The sequence below is a fragment of the Prinia subflava genome, assembly GCF_021018805.1.
Source record: "Prinia subflava isolate CZ2003 ecotype Zambia chromosome W unlocalized genomic scaffold, Cam_Psub_1.2 scaffold_33_NEW, whole genome shotgun sequence".
NCBI classification, from domain to species: Eukaryota; Metazoa; Chordata; class Aves; order Passeriformes; family Cisticolidae; genus Prinia; species Prinia subflava.
In genome coordinates this window covers 2,992,714-3,009,517 of record NW_026960610.1, presented here as the reverse complement: position 1 = coordinate 3,009,517, position 16,804 = coordinate 2,992,714, and the positions used below count along the sequence as shown (strand labels likewise).

Below are 16,804 nucleotides of genomic sequence, written 5' to 3'. Positions count from 1 at the left end.
TTGCAGAGGAGAACGTGTCTACCGTGACATGCACATACTCGAGCCGGCCGAACTCGGCAACCTGGGTGACATCGGTCTGCCAAAGCTCCAAGGCCTTAAGGCCCCTGGGGTTTACCCCTGCCGGCAAAGGCGCAGCCAGTGCGTGACAGTCGTCACACGACTCGACAATGTCGCGAGCCTCAGTGGGCGTCAACTGGAACTGCTTCTGCAAAGTAAGTGCGTTCTGATGGAAAAACCATGTGATGCCTTGGCCTGCGGGAGTGTGTCAGGCTGAGGTGCTACCCACGCTGGGTTAGCCAACTTGTCAGCCCTCACATTACCTTCTGCTACAAATCCTGGCAAGTTAGTGTGACTTCTCACATGCAGAACGTAGAATGAATGAACCCTGGCCTGAATTGCACACCACAAGGTCTTCAGTAAATGAAACGAGGCAGGATTACTGACCTTCTTCAAAACTGAATACCCCAACTGCTGTGCGATGTCGGCCACATAGGCAGAATCCATGACCAAATTGAAAGGTTCCTGGGAAAATTTTTCAAATGCCATGACTGCAGCCCTCAGTTCAACCAATTGGGCTGACCCATCCTCATGGCCTTCCAAAACCTGCCACTCAGATCCATCCTGCCAAGTAACAATGGCCTTCCCTGTTTTCCCCGAACCATCAGTGAAGACGGTGGGTCCTTGCACTGGTTCCTGGCTATTTTTGGGCCGCAAGAAATCTGTGTGATTTTTGCCACTTGCAGTAGCTTGTGGCTGGGAAGATGATACGTGATCTGCCCTGAAAAATTCTCCAGAGCACTTTGCAGGGACACACTGTTTGCAAGGCTCCATTCAAAATCCTCCCACTGTACCGGGAGTATGATCTTTGCAGGATCTGCACCCATCAATTGCAAACACCATTGCCGGCACTTGGTTATCAGGCGAGCAATTAGCTCAAAGAATGCAGTTGCCTTCTTTTGCAGCGGATGGGGCAGGAAGACCCATTCCAAGACATGCAAGGGATCAGACCATTTGTCACTCCATTGGCCAATGATGGCCGTGAGATGTAAATCTGGAGTGGTGATGAACACAGTGATATCAATGGAAGGTTCAATGCGGTGAACCTGGCAAGCAGAAACAGCTTGCTGAACCTCCTTCAGCACTTTATGTACCTCGGGGGTCAATGTGCGAGGTGACTTTTGATCAGTCTTCCTTTAACAAATCAAACAGCAGAGACAGTTGTGCATTGGTCAGTCCCAAGTATGGACGTAACCAGGTGATGACACCTACCAATTTTTGGACATCATTCAGTGTCTTCACCAAATGCACAAATTGCACTTCCTGGTGTCAGCTTGTCCGTTCCAGAATTTTGACCCCCAAATATTTCCATGGAGGTTGTTGTTGCACCTTTTATCGAGCCAACTGCAGCCCATGAGAATGCAAAGCATTTAACAACTGAGGCTGAATCCTCAGCAGCTCATCCTGGGTGAACGCAGCCACCAAAATGTCATCCATATAATGATAGACACGAGCGTCAAGAAACTGCTTGCAGACTCCAGACAAGGCACAGGCCACATACCACTGGCATATCGCCAGTGAGTTCCGCATGCCTTGTGGCAAAACTCTCCATTGATACCACTGTGTGGGCTCAGCATTGTTTATTACTGGCACCGTGAAGGCAAATTTTGGTCTGTCATCGGGATGCAAAGGAATTGTGAAAAAACAATCCTTTAAATCCACAATGAGGGCCAGCCAGTCTGCATGAAGCATGGTAGGCAACGGTATGCCATCCTGCAATGTTCCCATGCTTTCCATCATGGCATTGACTTTGCGGAGGTCTTGTAACAACCTCCATTTCCCAGACTTTTTCCTGATACAAAAGACAGGAGTGTTCCAGGGACTGGTAGAAGGCTCCAGATGACCCTGGTCCAATTGCTCCTGTCACGAGGGAGGGGCCACTGGTTCTCTCAGATGGGTTTGTCCACCAGCCACCGTAAAGGAGGTGTCGGACATTCTGCGCCCTTCATCACAGTGGCCCCCATCAAAAATCCTTCCAGCTGTGCATCCTCCACGCGGCCAGAACATCCCTCTCCCAGAGGTTAGCAACAGTCTCAGTAACATGAGGCCAGATCACGGCTGTCTGTCCCTCTGGGTTCGTGATTAGCACGAGCTGCTGGCTCACGTAGCATTGTGCCATTCCTTCCAGCCTCATGACAGGCATCTCCCAAAGGTCCAACAGCCACTGCGGAGGCCAGGCGTCTAAGGAGAAAACTGTAATGGTAACCTCAGTGTCAAGAAGTCCATGGACATGGATCTTCGGCAGCGTGGCACCAGGCATGGACAAGGTGCACAGCATCTTTGGTCGGTCCTTGGTCAGGACAGCGGTCCAGTGAACTTGTGGCAGCCCAGTGGATCTGAAGCCGCCCTCTCCTTGTGACTGGTCCTCTGTTCTGGGAACAGAAGACTTCAAAGCCACAAGTTTACCAATCCACGTCCCTTCCGGGATAGTGACGGGGGGGTGGGTGTTGAGACCATAGCACAAATCCGTCTTGTAAAATCTGCATCAATGAGTCCCATGTGCACGATGATACCCTGAGGGATGGCACTAGATCTCCCCATAAGGAGAGCACTCATGCCATCACCCAAGGGACCAAAGGCATCCAAGGGGACCTTGTGAATTTTGCAGGAATCTAAGACAACCATTGCTTCTGTGCAGACATCAACACCTGCTGACCCGTGGGTGCTGGCTGCAAGCTGGCTAAGCAGACCTCCATCAGCTCCAGGGCTTGGAGAGAAGCTTGTGTCTGGGTGCGTCTCCCCTTCGCGCCCTGCTTCCCAATTCCTGAGCCTGGCAAAGCCTGGCCATCAGCATGAACGGTCACCTTACAGACATTTGCGGTATGGTTCGGCCTTGTACACTGACCACACAAAAACAAGGGAGTCGTGACCTTCTGTTCCTTCTTTCCCCATTTCTTGCTGGCCTGAGCATTCCATTGCCATCGCTGCCTGCTCTGCAGCACTGCCCAGCTTGTCTGCCCAGCAGTAGCCAGGGCAGGCTGCACGGTAGTAGCCACGGCGGCCATTTTTTTACCTGAGGTGCCTATCCTTGCACAGGCCTCTGCTATCTGGGGGACAGAAAGGTCACCAGGAAGAGTCTCTGTGATTCTCCTAGAATGGGCATTGTAGTTACTTCTTGCAAGGTTTTTAAGCAAAAGTTTCCTTGCTTCAGGATCTCCCACCTGTTTCTCCACAGAGGCAGTCAGCCTCTCTGCAAATCGTAGGAAAGACTCATCAGCCCCCTGAACAACAGTCACAAAGGATTCCTTTGGAGCAGACATTTCTATCATCTGAACCAATGCTGCCATGCCTGTTACCTGGCACTGGTCGAGCACAAGGATATCAAAGCAAACCTGCTCATTAGGATCAGCATAATTGCCTGTGCCCAGCAGCACATCAGTGCCAATCACATGCCTGGGATCCCGCGGACCCAGCGTAGCATTCCATTCCACTGCTCTGATTGACAACTGAGTCCACTTAGACTGAAAAATGTCATATTCTACAGGCTGAAAGAGAACACGAGCCAAACTTCGGATGTTGTACGGTGTCAGTAAATCAGCATTAAGCACTTGAAGCAGCTGCATGACTTCAACAGACCCCAGACCATATTTTCCAACCTTATCATGAAGTTCCATGAGAGCATTCCACGATAAAGGGTGATAGGTGTTATTGACACGCGGAAAGGACTCTAAAACTCGGAGGCAGAGCGAGTTTTAAAGTAGGTATGTAGTTTATTCAGCGCTGGGCACGATGCGAGATAATTCTCAAAGGCATGCGCACCTCGCTCACTTTACCTCGCTCACTTTACGTTTCTCTTTTATCCTCTAGAATGTTATGTATTGAGTTTCACAATACTCTCGTGCATATTCATCCTTTAGCTCCCCCCCTCTCCGCTTCGTATTCTAATTAGCCCATCAGTCTTTTGCGCCTGCACAGTTGTCTCTGGTGGTCTCTCTGGGGGTCCCAGGGATGAAGGCCAAAAGTCTTCCTCTGATATGAACTTTTGACCCTGCTGCCTCGCGCATGCTCACCAGTGCTCTGGTCACAGTTCAAGCTGTAGGGTCAGTTTTATCTGTCTCTGGGGGTGCAAGGCACCTGTTATCTTAGCATCTTTGGTTCACTTGCATTCTTGTTTCCTGCTTTGGGTAAACACTCTCCTTCTTATCAAGCATCCTTGCATTCCTACATATTTCTGTTTTTTCTAAGGGCAGCTATACATTATCTGAATGCCTACTTTTTAATGAACTTTTCTAATTTCTATGATTAATATCTTCTAATTTCCAATATCATGTCTCATTATGAGGGACACCCCTAAGCACAAGGAAAGCCTGGCAGCCCCCTGGTAAGGCGGCAGCACCTGCCAAATCCCATCCTGTGGACCCTACAGGGACAGGGGCAGATGCCTGACTGGGAATCAGCTCAACACTGTCCGATATCACCGGCCCCGCATCACCAGCAGCCACAGCAGGGCTAGGAAATCCATCTCCACAATCCAGGGGGCGATGTCCAAAGGCACAATCACACATCTCCTCGACCTTAGCTTTGACATCTCCCCAAAATTGCCCATGATCTCTCGGACATACAGTCACCTGACACGGGGGAAGGGTCCACAAGGCACCTGGACAAGAGCCACCAGCGTGGTGTTCCTTACCCCTGGCAAGTGCCAGCCTCATACCGGCTTTGTCGGTGCTTGCGCCAAAGGTGAACACCGCGGCGCCTGCACCCACCGTAGCTCTAGTACTCATGGGGGGTGGCAGGGGGCAGGGCCTGTCCAGTCACCGCTGGGGGCAGGTCACCCCCCGCAGAACTCGCACCCGTCGGCAGCAGTGCCGAAACGCCGACCGCCGGAGCCCACCCAGAGGGTCCTGCGCCGGTCGCGGATCCCGGCGGGGCTTGCGAGCCCAGCACGGATCAGAGCGGGGCCGGCACCTGGCCCCCCTCTTCTGGCATGGGGGGGGGGGAAATGGGGCACAGTGAGGGGACTAGCTTGCGGAGCCACGGCATCAGCCCGTGTCCTGGCCATGGGAACTGGCGCGGGCGGCATGGGTGGCACGGGTGGCGCAGGTGGGGAGGGAACCTCGGGCGGGACTTGCAGAGCCACGGCATCGGCCTGGGTCCTGGCCATGGGAACTGGCATGGGTGGTGCGGGTGGAGAGGGAACCTCGGGCGGGGCGGACAGCCGTGCAGAGCCGCTCGAAGTTGGGACCAATCCCGCTCCGTGCCCACCACCACTAGAGGGGCACAGAGAAGGTGGCGTCTGGAACTGGCCCCAGCAAGGTCCCTCCCGTGGCTCGGAAGCCCACAGCAGGCACTTCCCCCCCAAGCGGAGCGGGGTGCGCTGCCTGCCCACCGGGGTAGGGTCCAATAGAAAATCGATCAAAACCCCAGCTCCAGAGGCTTTCACTGCCGGCGCATGCGCGACAGGCGGCACAGGCGCAGAAGTGGCCGATGCCGCCCCCCTCTCAGTCGAAAGCGGCGGCGGAGCAGCAGGCTCCGCTCCCACCGCACCCAGGGGGTATGTTGTAGACACTCCACAGTTCGGACAAAGAGTCATTAGTGAATCAGAGTCAAGGAGAGGCGGAGGCTGAGCCAGGGGCTCCTCACAGCCTCCGAGCGCTGGGAAAGCATAAAGCGGGGGCAGCTGCCCTCCGCACTGCTGCCTCCGCGGCACGGGGATAGGCCGGGCCAGCACTGCTGGCTCCAATGACCTGTCAAGAGCCCGTGGGGCCCCGCCCACTCGCCAGCGGTGCGGTACTGGCAGGCTGGGAGCCCGCCCTCCCCCCAGGGAACCAAGATCGCAGTCAGGGGTGGAAACGCCCCCCAGCACAGCATCATGGGGAGGACGGTAGGGCTCTGCCTCACGCAAGAAACGGAAATCCACCTCGGCTCTCGATACAGTGGCGTCCGACAGGACGTCCCTGCCCCCCTCTAGCTCATTGCCCAGGGCGAGAGAGGCGCTCCGCCAACTCTGCACGTCCACAGAAGCCTCAGAACTTGAGGATTCCAGTCCCTCTAAAAACGAAACAAACTGTTTCCATTGTACTAACAAGCGCACCACCTCTACACTATAATCAGGAGACAGCGCTTCCATCAAACACTGGCCTAATCGAAACCACGCCTCCTTAGAGAACACATATTTAGGCGTTGGGAAAAACCCCTGCTCCCGCCCCCACAAAAACAATCTTTCAAAACCCATGTGGGAAACGGAAGCTTGCTTTCTCTCCATGAGATCTTTCCAGATATCCAGGACCAATGAATCCTGCGCAGAAACCACAGGGGTCGCCATCATCGCAAGAGCTGCTAAGTCCAAGCGGGTCTCAGGCACCATGCAAGAGCGAGGAAGGGGAGTAAGAACTATAAGACTTCACCCACAGCTGTTCCTCACAGGGGTCACCAAATGAGACAATCGGACACAAAAGAACCACACGGACTCGCAGATGCTCCAGCAGGAAATAAGGGGGGCAGTACTTTACTTTCTTTCATATTTATACATTTTTGGCACCAGTTGTGGATTGGAGGATGGGATCACGACCCCTCCAACCACACTGGTCAAACAGACAGTCAATCAGTTTTTCTCCTCCTCCAGAAAGGAATGTAAACAAGAAACAACCTTTAGGTAAACAGAGCAATATTTACATTAAGAGACTGTTAGAAGCGTGAGAAACTGACTCCAAGAAGGTAAACAATCAGAAGGCTAGGAAAATTTCCAAAAGAACAGGGTGACAGTGTGTTGTCAGTAGAGTACATGGACATAGATCAAAAATTGAAACCTTCATTAGCTCACTTTGGTTTTACCTCCTACTAAATGTTTCAAGATCTTGTTTTACCTAATAACTTTTACATAACAATACTTTACCCAAGCAAAGCTGTTTTTTAAAAAATATATTATAACCTGTAATTTGTAATTAAGTTAACAGTGCATCTTGACAAATCTTACCTCAATTTTAGAAAAATCTCTCTTCAAGAATACACACAAGAAAATGCAAGACATCCATAAGTGACATAAAATAAAACCCACTTTCATGGTAAGAAACACACACATCAGAATATTTGAAATATTTTTGAGACTGTGTGTAGTTACCAAATATACCTGAGACAGGCTTTAATATTTTAATAAATGAATGCTTCCAATAAATAAAAGTTTGAATACTGCAGGGACTGGATTTGTGCATTTCTTGTCTATCTTTTCCTGTAAGATTTTGGGAACCTGACTTAAGATTTAAGCAAAATTATTTTACTTAAATCCTTTTAAAAATAATTAATTGTGACCTTTTAGGAAATGGCGTGAGTTTTTTTGAATGTTTGCTGTTGCTGAATAATTTTAGAAGTTTCAAAGTTAGACTATCAGATTTTTTTCCCATTCATGAATGATGCAAAGACCAGGATTATGGACATTTGAAGAATGTGTGAAATGGAGAAACTAATTTCCCAACATGATTCCTTCTCAGCATCTTTGGTTTGTTGAAGAAAATGTACTTACTTTGGTAGTCTCAAAATCATGTGCAAATTTGAATCTCTTCTATATGAGGTGTGTGGAAGGGAAGAGGAAGTGGCTGTGTCAGATGCAGGGTAATGTGTATTTCTCAAATATATATAGAAATAATGTATGTCTATATATAGTATGTATATAGATATCATATATATAGTTGTGCTGGTTTGAAAGCAAAACCAGTGAGACTCCAAGTCAGAAATACAATTTAATAGCGAGAGAACAATCAACAAGAAAGATTTAAATAAAATATAATAAAATAAATGCAATAGTACAAAAGACCACTGACAGAGTCAGAATGCAAACCTGACACCCTGTTGGTCAGGGTGTTAGAAGCAGCCCGAAGTAAGTCCTCCTGGAGTGACATTTGTGGCTCCGTTGATGTAGAGATGATCCTCAAGAAAGGGTCCAGTCGTCCTCTGGGAATCCAGTGGAAACAGGTTATCTTGGTGTTTGGGATTGCTGGTTTTATCCCAGTGGAAAGGCTTTGGCTCCTCCTACTGGGTGGAGCATCTCATAATGGAATAATGTTATCAGTCATGTGAGAGGCCTTAAATGGCCCATTCACAGGTGATATCCCTCGGAGGAGGATGGATGGAGGAAGAGATAAGAAGGCACTGCCTTATCTGGTGTTATCAGTTGTCCCAATAACAGAAGGCATCTGCCCTCTTTCCACCCCTAGAGTTACAAGAGATAAGGAACAGTATCTCCCGACCGACTTCATCTGATGAAAATAGAATACACATTTTTGGTTACATTTTGAACCCAAGATAATAGTATGCATATGTACATTTATGTATAATAATTTTCACTGAAATGATGCATCCTAAAATGTTGCTGTAGCAAAATCCTCATTTATACAGGAAAAAATGCTGAGTGAGTGGATAGAAAACTGTAGCACTTCTTGTTAAACACGTAGGACATGCCCTGACTGCTTAACTTAATATTTAATGATTTGGGGATTTTTTTTTTCCTATTTGAGAAAGAGCCCCACATATTTCTATAGACAGGAACCTGCACTGGTTACAGCATTTTGACAGCAGGAGGGGTTGGCTGCAAACCCAGTTTATCTCACTGCTTTATGCTTTACGCTTTATGCTTTACGCTTTACGCTTTACGCTTTACGCTTTACGCTTTACACTTTATGCTTATTACTTGTTCCTTTTTCCTTGTTCCTTGTTCCATGAGCAGTCATCCCAGTTTAAAAGAATTAAATATATTTGATAGTAGCTACTTTGTAAGCATCTCTGATCCATTTATGAGGTCACGTGCACCTTAATGTCTACAGTACAACTGCTTCTAAAAGCTGCTGTAACTTATATCTGATGTCTGAGGGCTTTTTTACCCCCAGTTATAAAAAAAAAATGAGACAGCATAGCAGGTAGCAAGTCAAAGTACAGGTGTAATTGTGAGAACTGTCTTTAGCAGTTTTAAAGCGAATTTCTTAATGAAATTTTAAAAAATTAATTCAAAGACTGTTTCTTAGTAAGATCTTTGATGTTTCTAGAAAAGTTGCCATTTCAGTGAAAGCATTGCCAGATGCATATTGCCAATCTTTTTCTGTACTTCAGTATTTGGGGAATGTTACAGTGTTGCTGTGAGAGGACTGCAAATGTGACTGCAGTGGTTTCCTTTGGATTCCTCCTTAGGCAAAGATTTGTTTTCCCTTCATATGAATTTTGGTGTGAATATTTGACAATATATGGTCAAAGAAATTGTATTCATTAACTGAGTCATATATAGGGCAGTACTGTCAACACCATCTTTTAATTCTCTTCCAGTACTTGGAACAGCTGCAGTTTAATAGAATGAAAAGCCTGAGGTAGAGGCATGAGAAGCACCCATCTGAAGTGGAAAGAGCTGAATAAGGAAGCCAAATAAATTATCTCACAGTCATTTTTTTAGGGAACCTGTAGAGAAATGTTACACATCCTTCTTTGCTCCTCTTCAGTTTCTAGACTTGTGCCTTTGCAGCCATATGTAAATTGCTGAAATGATTTTGATATTGAAATGATTACATCATTTGAGCTCCATGCCTTTGTGAATATTTTACTGGATTTGGGGGGTTCTGCTTTATTTTCTGCTGTATCAAAATGCTCTTATGTAGTATAGGATGTATCAGCTCAGCAGGCTGGTGATTTGAAGATATAGAAAAGAGGAGAGCAATTCCTCCCTATATGAAACTGATTTTCTGCCTTCAGTTTGGAGTGAGCTCTGCTAGTGCTAATATCATAAAACACGGATTTTATCATATTAAAAATGTGCATTTTAAAATGGAAACATGCTTTTGTAGAAATGAATTTTTAGAACACAGGTATGGGGGAAAAGAATCTCAGAAGTTTTAATATATTTACTGGTCTTACCACTACCATTTTAAGGTATTTTTCTTGTTATTAGTCTGGCATCTTTTCTTAAAGAAACACTATATCAGTAGGAAATAGTTTGTGACACAAATATTAAGACCTTTCTGTTGTCTACATTTCTAGATGAAAATGGGAGATGTACATCATACTGTCACTGTAGCTTTGAGTGTTTTTCTTTCTGGAAAGCTTGAGAAGCCTGAGGTTCTGGAAGTGAGAAGACTTTTCAGGTCATGCTAGAAAGGGTTTGGAAGACTTGAGAAAGTTGCAATATAGCATAACCATACTTTTCACCTACTGCTTTCAGTTCCTTTGACTCCTAAGAGATGAATAAAAGGAGAGAGGTAAGTAGCCTGTTAAAGTGGAACAGCAATATTTTTTAACCACAGCAAATCACTTAAGAACTGAAGAAAAAAAGTTAAACTCATTATCTATGCAAACTGATGAAAATACAGCAAAATCTCTAGAAGTTGACTTTTATTCTGCTTAGTCTTCATATAAAAATTCAGGTGGCATTCAAAGGCTAAGAATAAATACTTTCAGACTAGTACAGTTTTATATTGCCTGGGCTCTGATACAGCTTTCTGCCTGTGCCTTTTTGAACAACTGTAAAGGGAAGTCTTATGGGAAATGCAGAGATGGTTTAAAAGTTTTGTTGGCTGTACAGATGTCCCAGAAATGTGAACACAGTGGGCTGTAAGAGGACAATGTGTTGACAGTTGGTATATGTGACACAATGCGGTAGCAACTTAGCATTCAAGTTGAAAAAGGAAGAGGATATCCCCAGAAAAGGAAGAGACAAGGGTTGTGGTTTTAGCTGCATTCCTGCTCTGAAGGTCAGGGAGAACTTGCAGAAGAAAAGATATTGTGATCAGTGCCCTGGCAAGGGGGTATGTGATTTGGTCATGTGCTTGCTGAGTGTGATGCTGTGTGTCTGCTCTTCTCATTTGGGGCCAAATTTTGCTTGTTAGTCAATAGTGAAGCAGAATGTAGATGCAGGGATGGAGGAAGATGGTTGGGAAATGCTTTCCTCACTTAACACAAGCACTTTCCAGTGTTTCTTCTCTTTGTGGGATCAGAGCTGCACTGCTGTTCAGCCCTAATCAATAGCTTCTGGCCTTGCTTAACATCTCAGGTCTGTAAAATGGCACCTTGGGATATTGTCTTTGGTGGCATTATTTACTTTTTTTCTTCTTATGCCACCTGTTCCTTTTCTCTATGGCTGAGTTTTGTGCAGAAGTTCGTGATACTCTGTCAGTTACTTTGTGCTCAGTGCAGCTTTGGAAACACAAGCATGGAGATAGTTGCTTAAACCCCAAACACTCTCATCTTTTGTACACAGAACTAAGGATATATGGGAGACTTGGATAATAAGTAGAATATAACTTCAAGCAAGTTATAAATAGCAGATGCTTTTAATTTTGAATGTGAACTTGCTTGTGAGAAAACTACAGAAAATAAGCCCTTTGATTGGTCCCAAAAATATTTTTAATCTGTGCAATTATCATGGGATTTTCATCATATAGGAGTTTTAAACTTAAAGCACATCTCCAGTTTGTGTTCCAAGTTGGTATGTTTTCAGAGCACTTGTCTGGGAATAACTTTTCTCAGCAAGGAAGATTCTGCACAGAGCTATAATTCTGCTTTTGCCCTCAGAATCCTTCATTTGAGGATGAGGGGCAAAGCTCTGTAATATGAGAACAGAAAATGCATATTCAGTGGATGCAATGCACTCCAGGAGATCAGACTATTTTTCCCATATTTTTTAATGTGCAGCTAAACTCTTATTTTGAAGTCATAATTAAAGTACCAGAATTATATATTGAGATGTTCTGTTGTCTTAGGAATAGTTTATGTAAAACATAAAATAAATAGTAATAATATTTTCCTTGTGAATATGCAACCAATCTGTGATTGTCAGGAAGAAAATGGGATTTGATTTATGTTTTTTCTCCTTATGTGAGGATAGGTGATTCATTTCTCACATGGTTGTTCTTTAGCAAGTGACAAGCATTTCCCTATTTTTAGAGTACCTGGCACTGTTACTTTCTTCAGTTCTGGATTTTGTACATGGGCTGTTTGGTGGAGTAGTTTGTGCTGGACTTTGGGAGGGGATTTGGTTGGCAGTGCCTGGAATTCCTGTACTTTCAAAAAAATGTTTACTGTTTTTTCTGCAAAAGTTTTATTTATGTTGTTTGTAGAGTAAGTGGAAAAGTAAGTGGGACCAGGAGCACACAAAGGAGAGCAGGTATTTGAGGACTCATGTTGCCCTCTAGGGTGAATGATCATGTTGGGATCAAAAGTGAGAAGTAACTGATTTCTGTGCCTGTGTGGATTGACTTAAATGTCAGTTGTTATAAATGCTAATACGATATTCCAATTAAAATAATAATTTGGTTTATTAACAAAGATTGAATTACAGAATTTTGGTAAACTCACCAACAGCGGAGATACTTGACAGTCTTTTTCCCGGGAAAATGCCAAGGGTGAACCGTGAGACACAGAACCTGGCCGTCTGCTGCCTCCCCTCTGGTTCACAAATTTGCCCGGTTCGGGGTTTAGTTTTTATACACTTTATTCTGCCCCTGGGAATATTTCCCCATATTTCCCTTTGTTTCCCAGCTAGCTATTCAAATCCAAGGGTGTCTCTGACTAGGCTGGAAAGAGTTCTTTCTCTCAGTTCATATGTTAATGTCCAGTTTCTATAGATCCTTATGGCTGATGAATGGTCGAGATATGTATGATGATGCTTGATGATCGGAGAGGGTGTAGTCTGGAACCGTTGATGGTTCTGCCGCCTTATCTTGATGGGTCTCCTCCCGGTGTTGGAGGAGACTGCCGGTTTCTCGTAAACCTTTTGTCTATTTCTGAATGTGAGTTTCTGGGGTGGTGCCTGCCTTTTCATAATTTGTTTTAACAAAATGTTACAGGGTGTCTTGAAACTTACATTTTCATACAACACACAGTGTTATAGTTTTTAATAATATTTCATTAACTATAAGAACATGAATTAACATACTACATTTTTCACATCAGTCAATGCTTGGGAATGACTTTGTGGCTTGAGTTGGATTTTATTTTACTGATCAAAAGGGTATTTCAGGAGTTACTTCTGAAAAAAGGGTCCATTGATTGTCTTTAGCCTCATTCTTTAAAAAAAAAATAGTCATGCTGCTCTTAATAAATAAAACATGTGAAGATCTTGAGGGTGGCAGAGCAGTGAAACATAGACTTTACAAGCAGTTACCAGTTGGTTGCACTGGATGCATTCAGTGTGAGGCAGGGAGTAACTATGTTTGCTTATTGTATTTTTAAGAGACACTTTCTGTATAATGGTGAATGTAAAGCAAAGTTCAGTGTATGAATGCAAATTCATGATTTTTTTTTTTTAACTTTGTGGTTATAATAGATGCTATCCAGCATCTTTCAACCTGATTTTTAGACCTTCAGTGCAGAGCTGGCATGATGTAGTAATCCGGTGTTGTGTGTGTGTGACAGACTGGACACAGTACTGACCAAGTGTGTAGCCAAGTGTGCCTGTTGGCATGTAAATACTTAAATTCTTTTGCTAAAAGCATAACTGTGCTAAAACTGAATAGATGTTTTTGCAGGACTTGTGTTTCTTAATAGTCACAGCATATAAACACTGTTGTCATACACAGAGGTATCTGTTCAGCATCCCAGTAGCAGTTCCTGTGAAATTTGTTGCCTTGGTTAATGCTGCTCATTTGTGATTTAGAACTTCAGAGAAGTGGGAGAGAGGGCCTCAATTGTTTGTCCAAGGGGTGCACCTGGTTTTGAGTGAAGTTGTCCTGTGTTATTTTAATTCCTTGCCTTTGGTTTTGGTAACAGCTTCAAATGCCCAAAACTATTTTGGGCAAACATTTTCAATAATGGTGATCAGGAGCAGCAATTATTCCTTAAAACTTAAGATGTTTCACTGTTACAAAAAACCTATCAGTGTTGTTAAATGTTACTACAATGAATAAATTTATAGAAATTCATAAAAATAGCTCCTGGTTCAATTCTTTGTTTCTAAGTAGCATGACAAAGTGTTGGCTTTTTAATTAGAAGATTAAGCTGTCGTGATGAATAGAAAAATTGTCATGCTGTACAAAGACTATTCTGAAATCTGTAGACTAAATATCTTAGTGTTGATTTGGTCTGCTGTGGCAATACATTAGAGGTGATGTATTTTTTTCCTGTAAGGTAATCAATATAGCTGAATCTCTGCCTTCTTTTCCCTAGAAACCTGCTCTGCTTTTGCATAAGTCTATTGAATTCCCCATTCCCTTTTTAGTAGCTTGCCTTCCCTGCTCCCCGCAGTCATCAGCCCTGGGAGGTCACCAAGCAGAGCCCTGAGTTGTGGAGTAGTCCCTGAGGGGGACCTGCGTGACCATCTGCTTCGTCAGTTCTGGAGGCAATTTGGGAGCTGCTGGGGGGGGGGGGGGGGGGGGCGTTGAGAATTGGATTGTTGATAGCGTTCCTACAAAGCCTGCTATTAACAGCCTGCTAGTCTCTGCTTCTCTACTGCAGAAGACAGTGATATTTGGGTTCGTATATCATGTTGTAAAGTGCATGAGATTTTGCTCTTCCTCTTTGGAAATGAGAATAGGAAAATGAGAGCATCCTGAACCAGAAGCTATTAGAAGAGCATGCAGAAACCTGCAGCACTTTCTGCTTTATTTTGTCTTCCTAGCTATGGATTAGAAGGACTGATTTTTGCAATGGGCTTTTTCCATAATGGCATTCTTGTATTGTTTGGTCAGAGCTTGCACAGAAGGAAAACAGGCTGCTGAATTTAGTCACTGATCTCTATTAGCTGTGGCCTAAGGCTATGCTGAGATTTATATCCCATTTGTATTGTTGCAGCTCAAAAGAAGAATGTTCATGTTCAGAGGATGACAAGTGTATTCTGAGTAGGTATGTTGTTTCATTTTCATATGAAACCCATTTTTTTTTCTGCTTACATTGGTCAGAAATTAGGTTAATAGGAAGAGAATATAGTACAGTGCTGCAGTGTCCCTGTTAAGGTAGAACAATAGCATCAGAAACAGTTCTTTAAAAATTAGCAGCTTTTATTAAATAAAGCTGCATTATGCTGGTGTGCAGAGTGCAGTCTTTCGTTTTTTTCTTAACATATACTGCAGTCAGTTCTTCCCTAACGAGGTGGCACTATTGTTGTGTTAGAAGGATAGAATCATCATATTGCTTTAGGGGACAGCAGGATTTAAAAGATGTCTTACTGCCCTGTTTTACAGATTGGAAGCATCAGTTTAAGGGCATTGGCAGAATCATTTCCTTGTTCTTAGCAGCAGCCACTGCTGTATCAGTAATGTGTGGAATGGAAGTCCTAGTTGGTAGTAGTACCGTGGTGACAACATGCCATTGAAATGGAAAACGAGTGCTCCTGCTATCTGGAAATTCCCAGTTCCTGTGCTTAAAATATCCAGGTCATCGCCACTTTCTCCAGCATACATGTAAGTGAGAGAAATTAGGATAATAAGGTGGGAATTCTTTTTGTGAGACTACCCTGTGGCAGAATACCCTGTTCCATATCAAATGACATAGGCACTCAGAATTTTATCGTTTGCTATATAATGACCCCCCCCCCCCCCCAATTTTATCCTGGATGTTTCATGATGGATATCGTGTCAAGTCTTTCCCTTTTTGTTGAAATGTAGAGAAATTGTGCAGATTAAGCCCTATTCATAATGATATTGTGTATATTCATTTGAAAAATTTGTGGTGGTGTTAATTTGTAGAGCTGATCTTGAAATGACAAGTTAAGTACTGAGGCTGGCAGACTTTCTGTATAGTGTTTATGTGAACATTTCCTCCTCCTGACTATTTTATTTGGAAATTGAGCTTGAAACCACCTGCTGTAATGTACTGCACTTTTGTTCATGTGAGTTCTTGTAGATATGAAATCATCCTGCTTTGGTCTTGTTTTATTCTTTAAAGTCTTAGCCTTAATACAAATTGAATGTCTTCATAAAAAGTTACAATAAAAGCTTAAAACAAATTTGAATCATTCATATCTGAATATTTACATAGTTATACAGGTTGTCAGTGTAAAGTAGCTTCACAATATGCCTTTGTCTTGCCAAATCCTGATGCAGTTTTTGTTCACTTTTTGTTGCTGTGAGTTCTGTGTTAGCATATACAGGTGCCTTTTTTTTTTTTCCTTCTCTGAAATAGAACTACTAAGCTCAAGGTACTGAATTCCTTCTGACTTTATTTAAGGAAGCAGCTCTTCCAAAAGGAGGAAGAGTTGCTTTAAAATGCACAGGTAGAAGTGTAGGTGACTTTTCTATCTGGAAATTACTGTAAAGGCTACTACTTTCCAATAGTATTCCAGCCGAATACCTATAATAATATTACTTTTAAGCTTGTATTGTCTGCTTGCAGATTGGCTTTTGCTTCAGCTACAGTAGGCACATGCTGTAAGAGAGAAGTGCACAGGTCATCTAAATGTATTTTTTTGTTGTTGTTGCTGAGTATGGCATTGTTAAGGTGGGGCTGAAAGTATCCAGTGCCATGTGCATAGTCACTATTGTTCTCAGGCAGAAAGGCTGAGGGAACAAAGCTGGCTGTATAAAACCTGTGCTGGGCACGCTCATATTTAAGATTAATTAATCTTATTACAAGATGTGGATGTGCTTTGGTCTTTTTATGGGAAGCATCAGATATACTTAAGGCTATTGTTGGGGGTTAGATTTGGTTTTTTTTTCTTCTCACAGAATTTCTTCCCATAAGTTTCCAAGAAGCCTTAATGACTACTTAGTCAGAACAAAAAGGGGTACTTGAGGGATATGGCAGCACGAGGCTACACCTATTGTTTCTGAGTCCCTGGGAGTGTCCCTCAGAGGGGAGAGATGATGAGCTTTGGGAAAGGCAAAAAGACAGATCTGGGGGA

At 43.9% G+C, this 16,804-nt stretch overlaps 1 protein-coding gene across 13 annotated transcripts in view; it reads left to right on the top strand.

The window, feature by feature from the left end:
- The window catches only part of LOC134565121 (kelch-like protein 13), a 128,475-nt gene that overhangs the window by 72,679 nt on the left and 38,992 nt on the right, over positions 1-16,804 (top strand). For 4 of the 13 annotated variants that reach the window (XM_063424531.1, XM_063424534.1, XM_063424533.1 and 1 more), the window contains 2 exons: positions 14,758-14,808; positions 15,147-15,365. The exons of 8 other annotated variants lie outside the window; for them this stretch is intronic. In XM_063424531.1, the coding sequence (XP_063280601.1) occupies positions 15,268-15,365 (98 nt within the window). In that variant the 5' untranslated portion in view covers positions 14,758-14,808; positions 15,147-15,267. Of the gene's footprint in view, positions 1-14,722; positions 14,809-15,146; positions 15,366-16,804 lie in introns of those variants that run through there. One more of the 13 variants, XM_063424542.1, reaches the window with a different exon arrangement.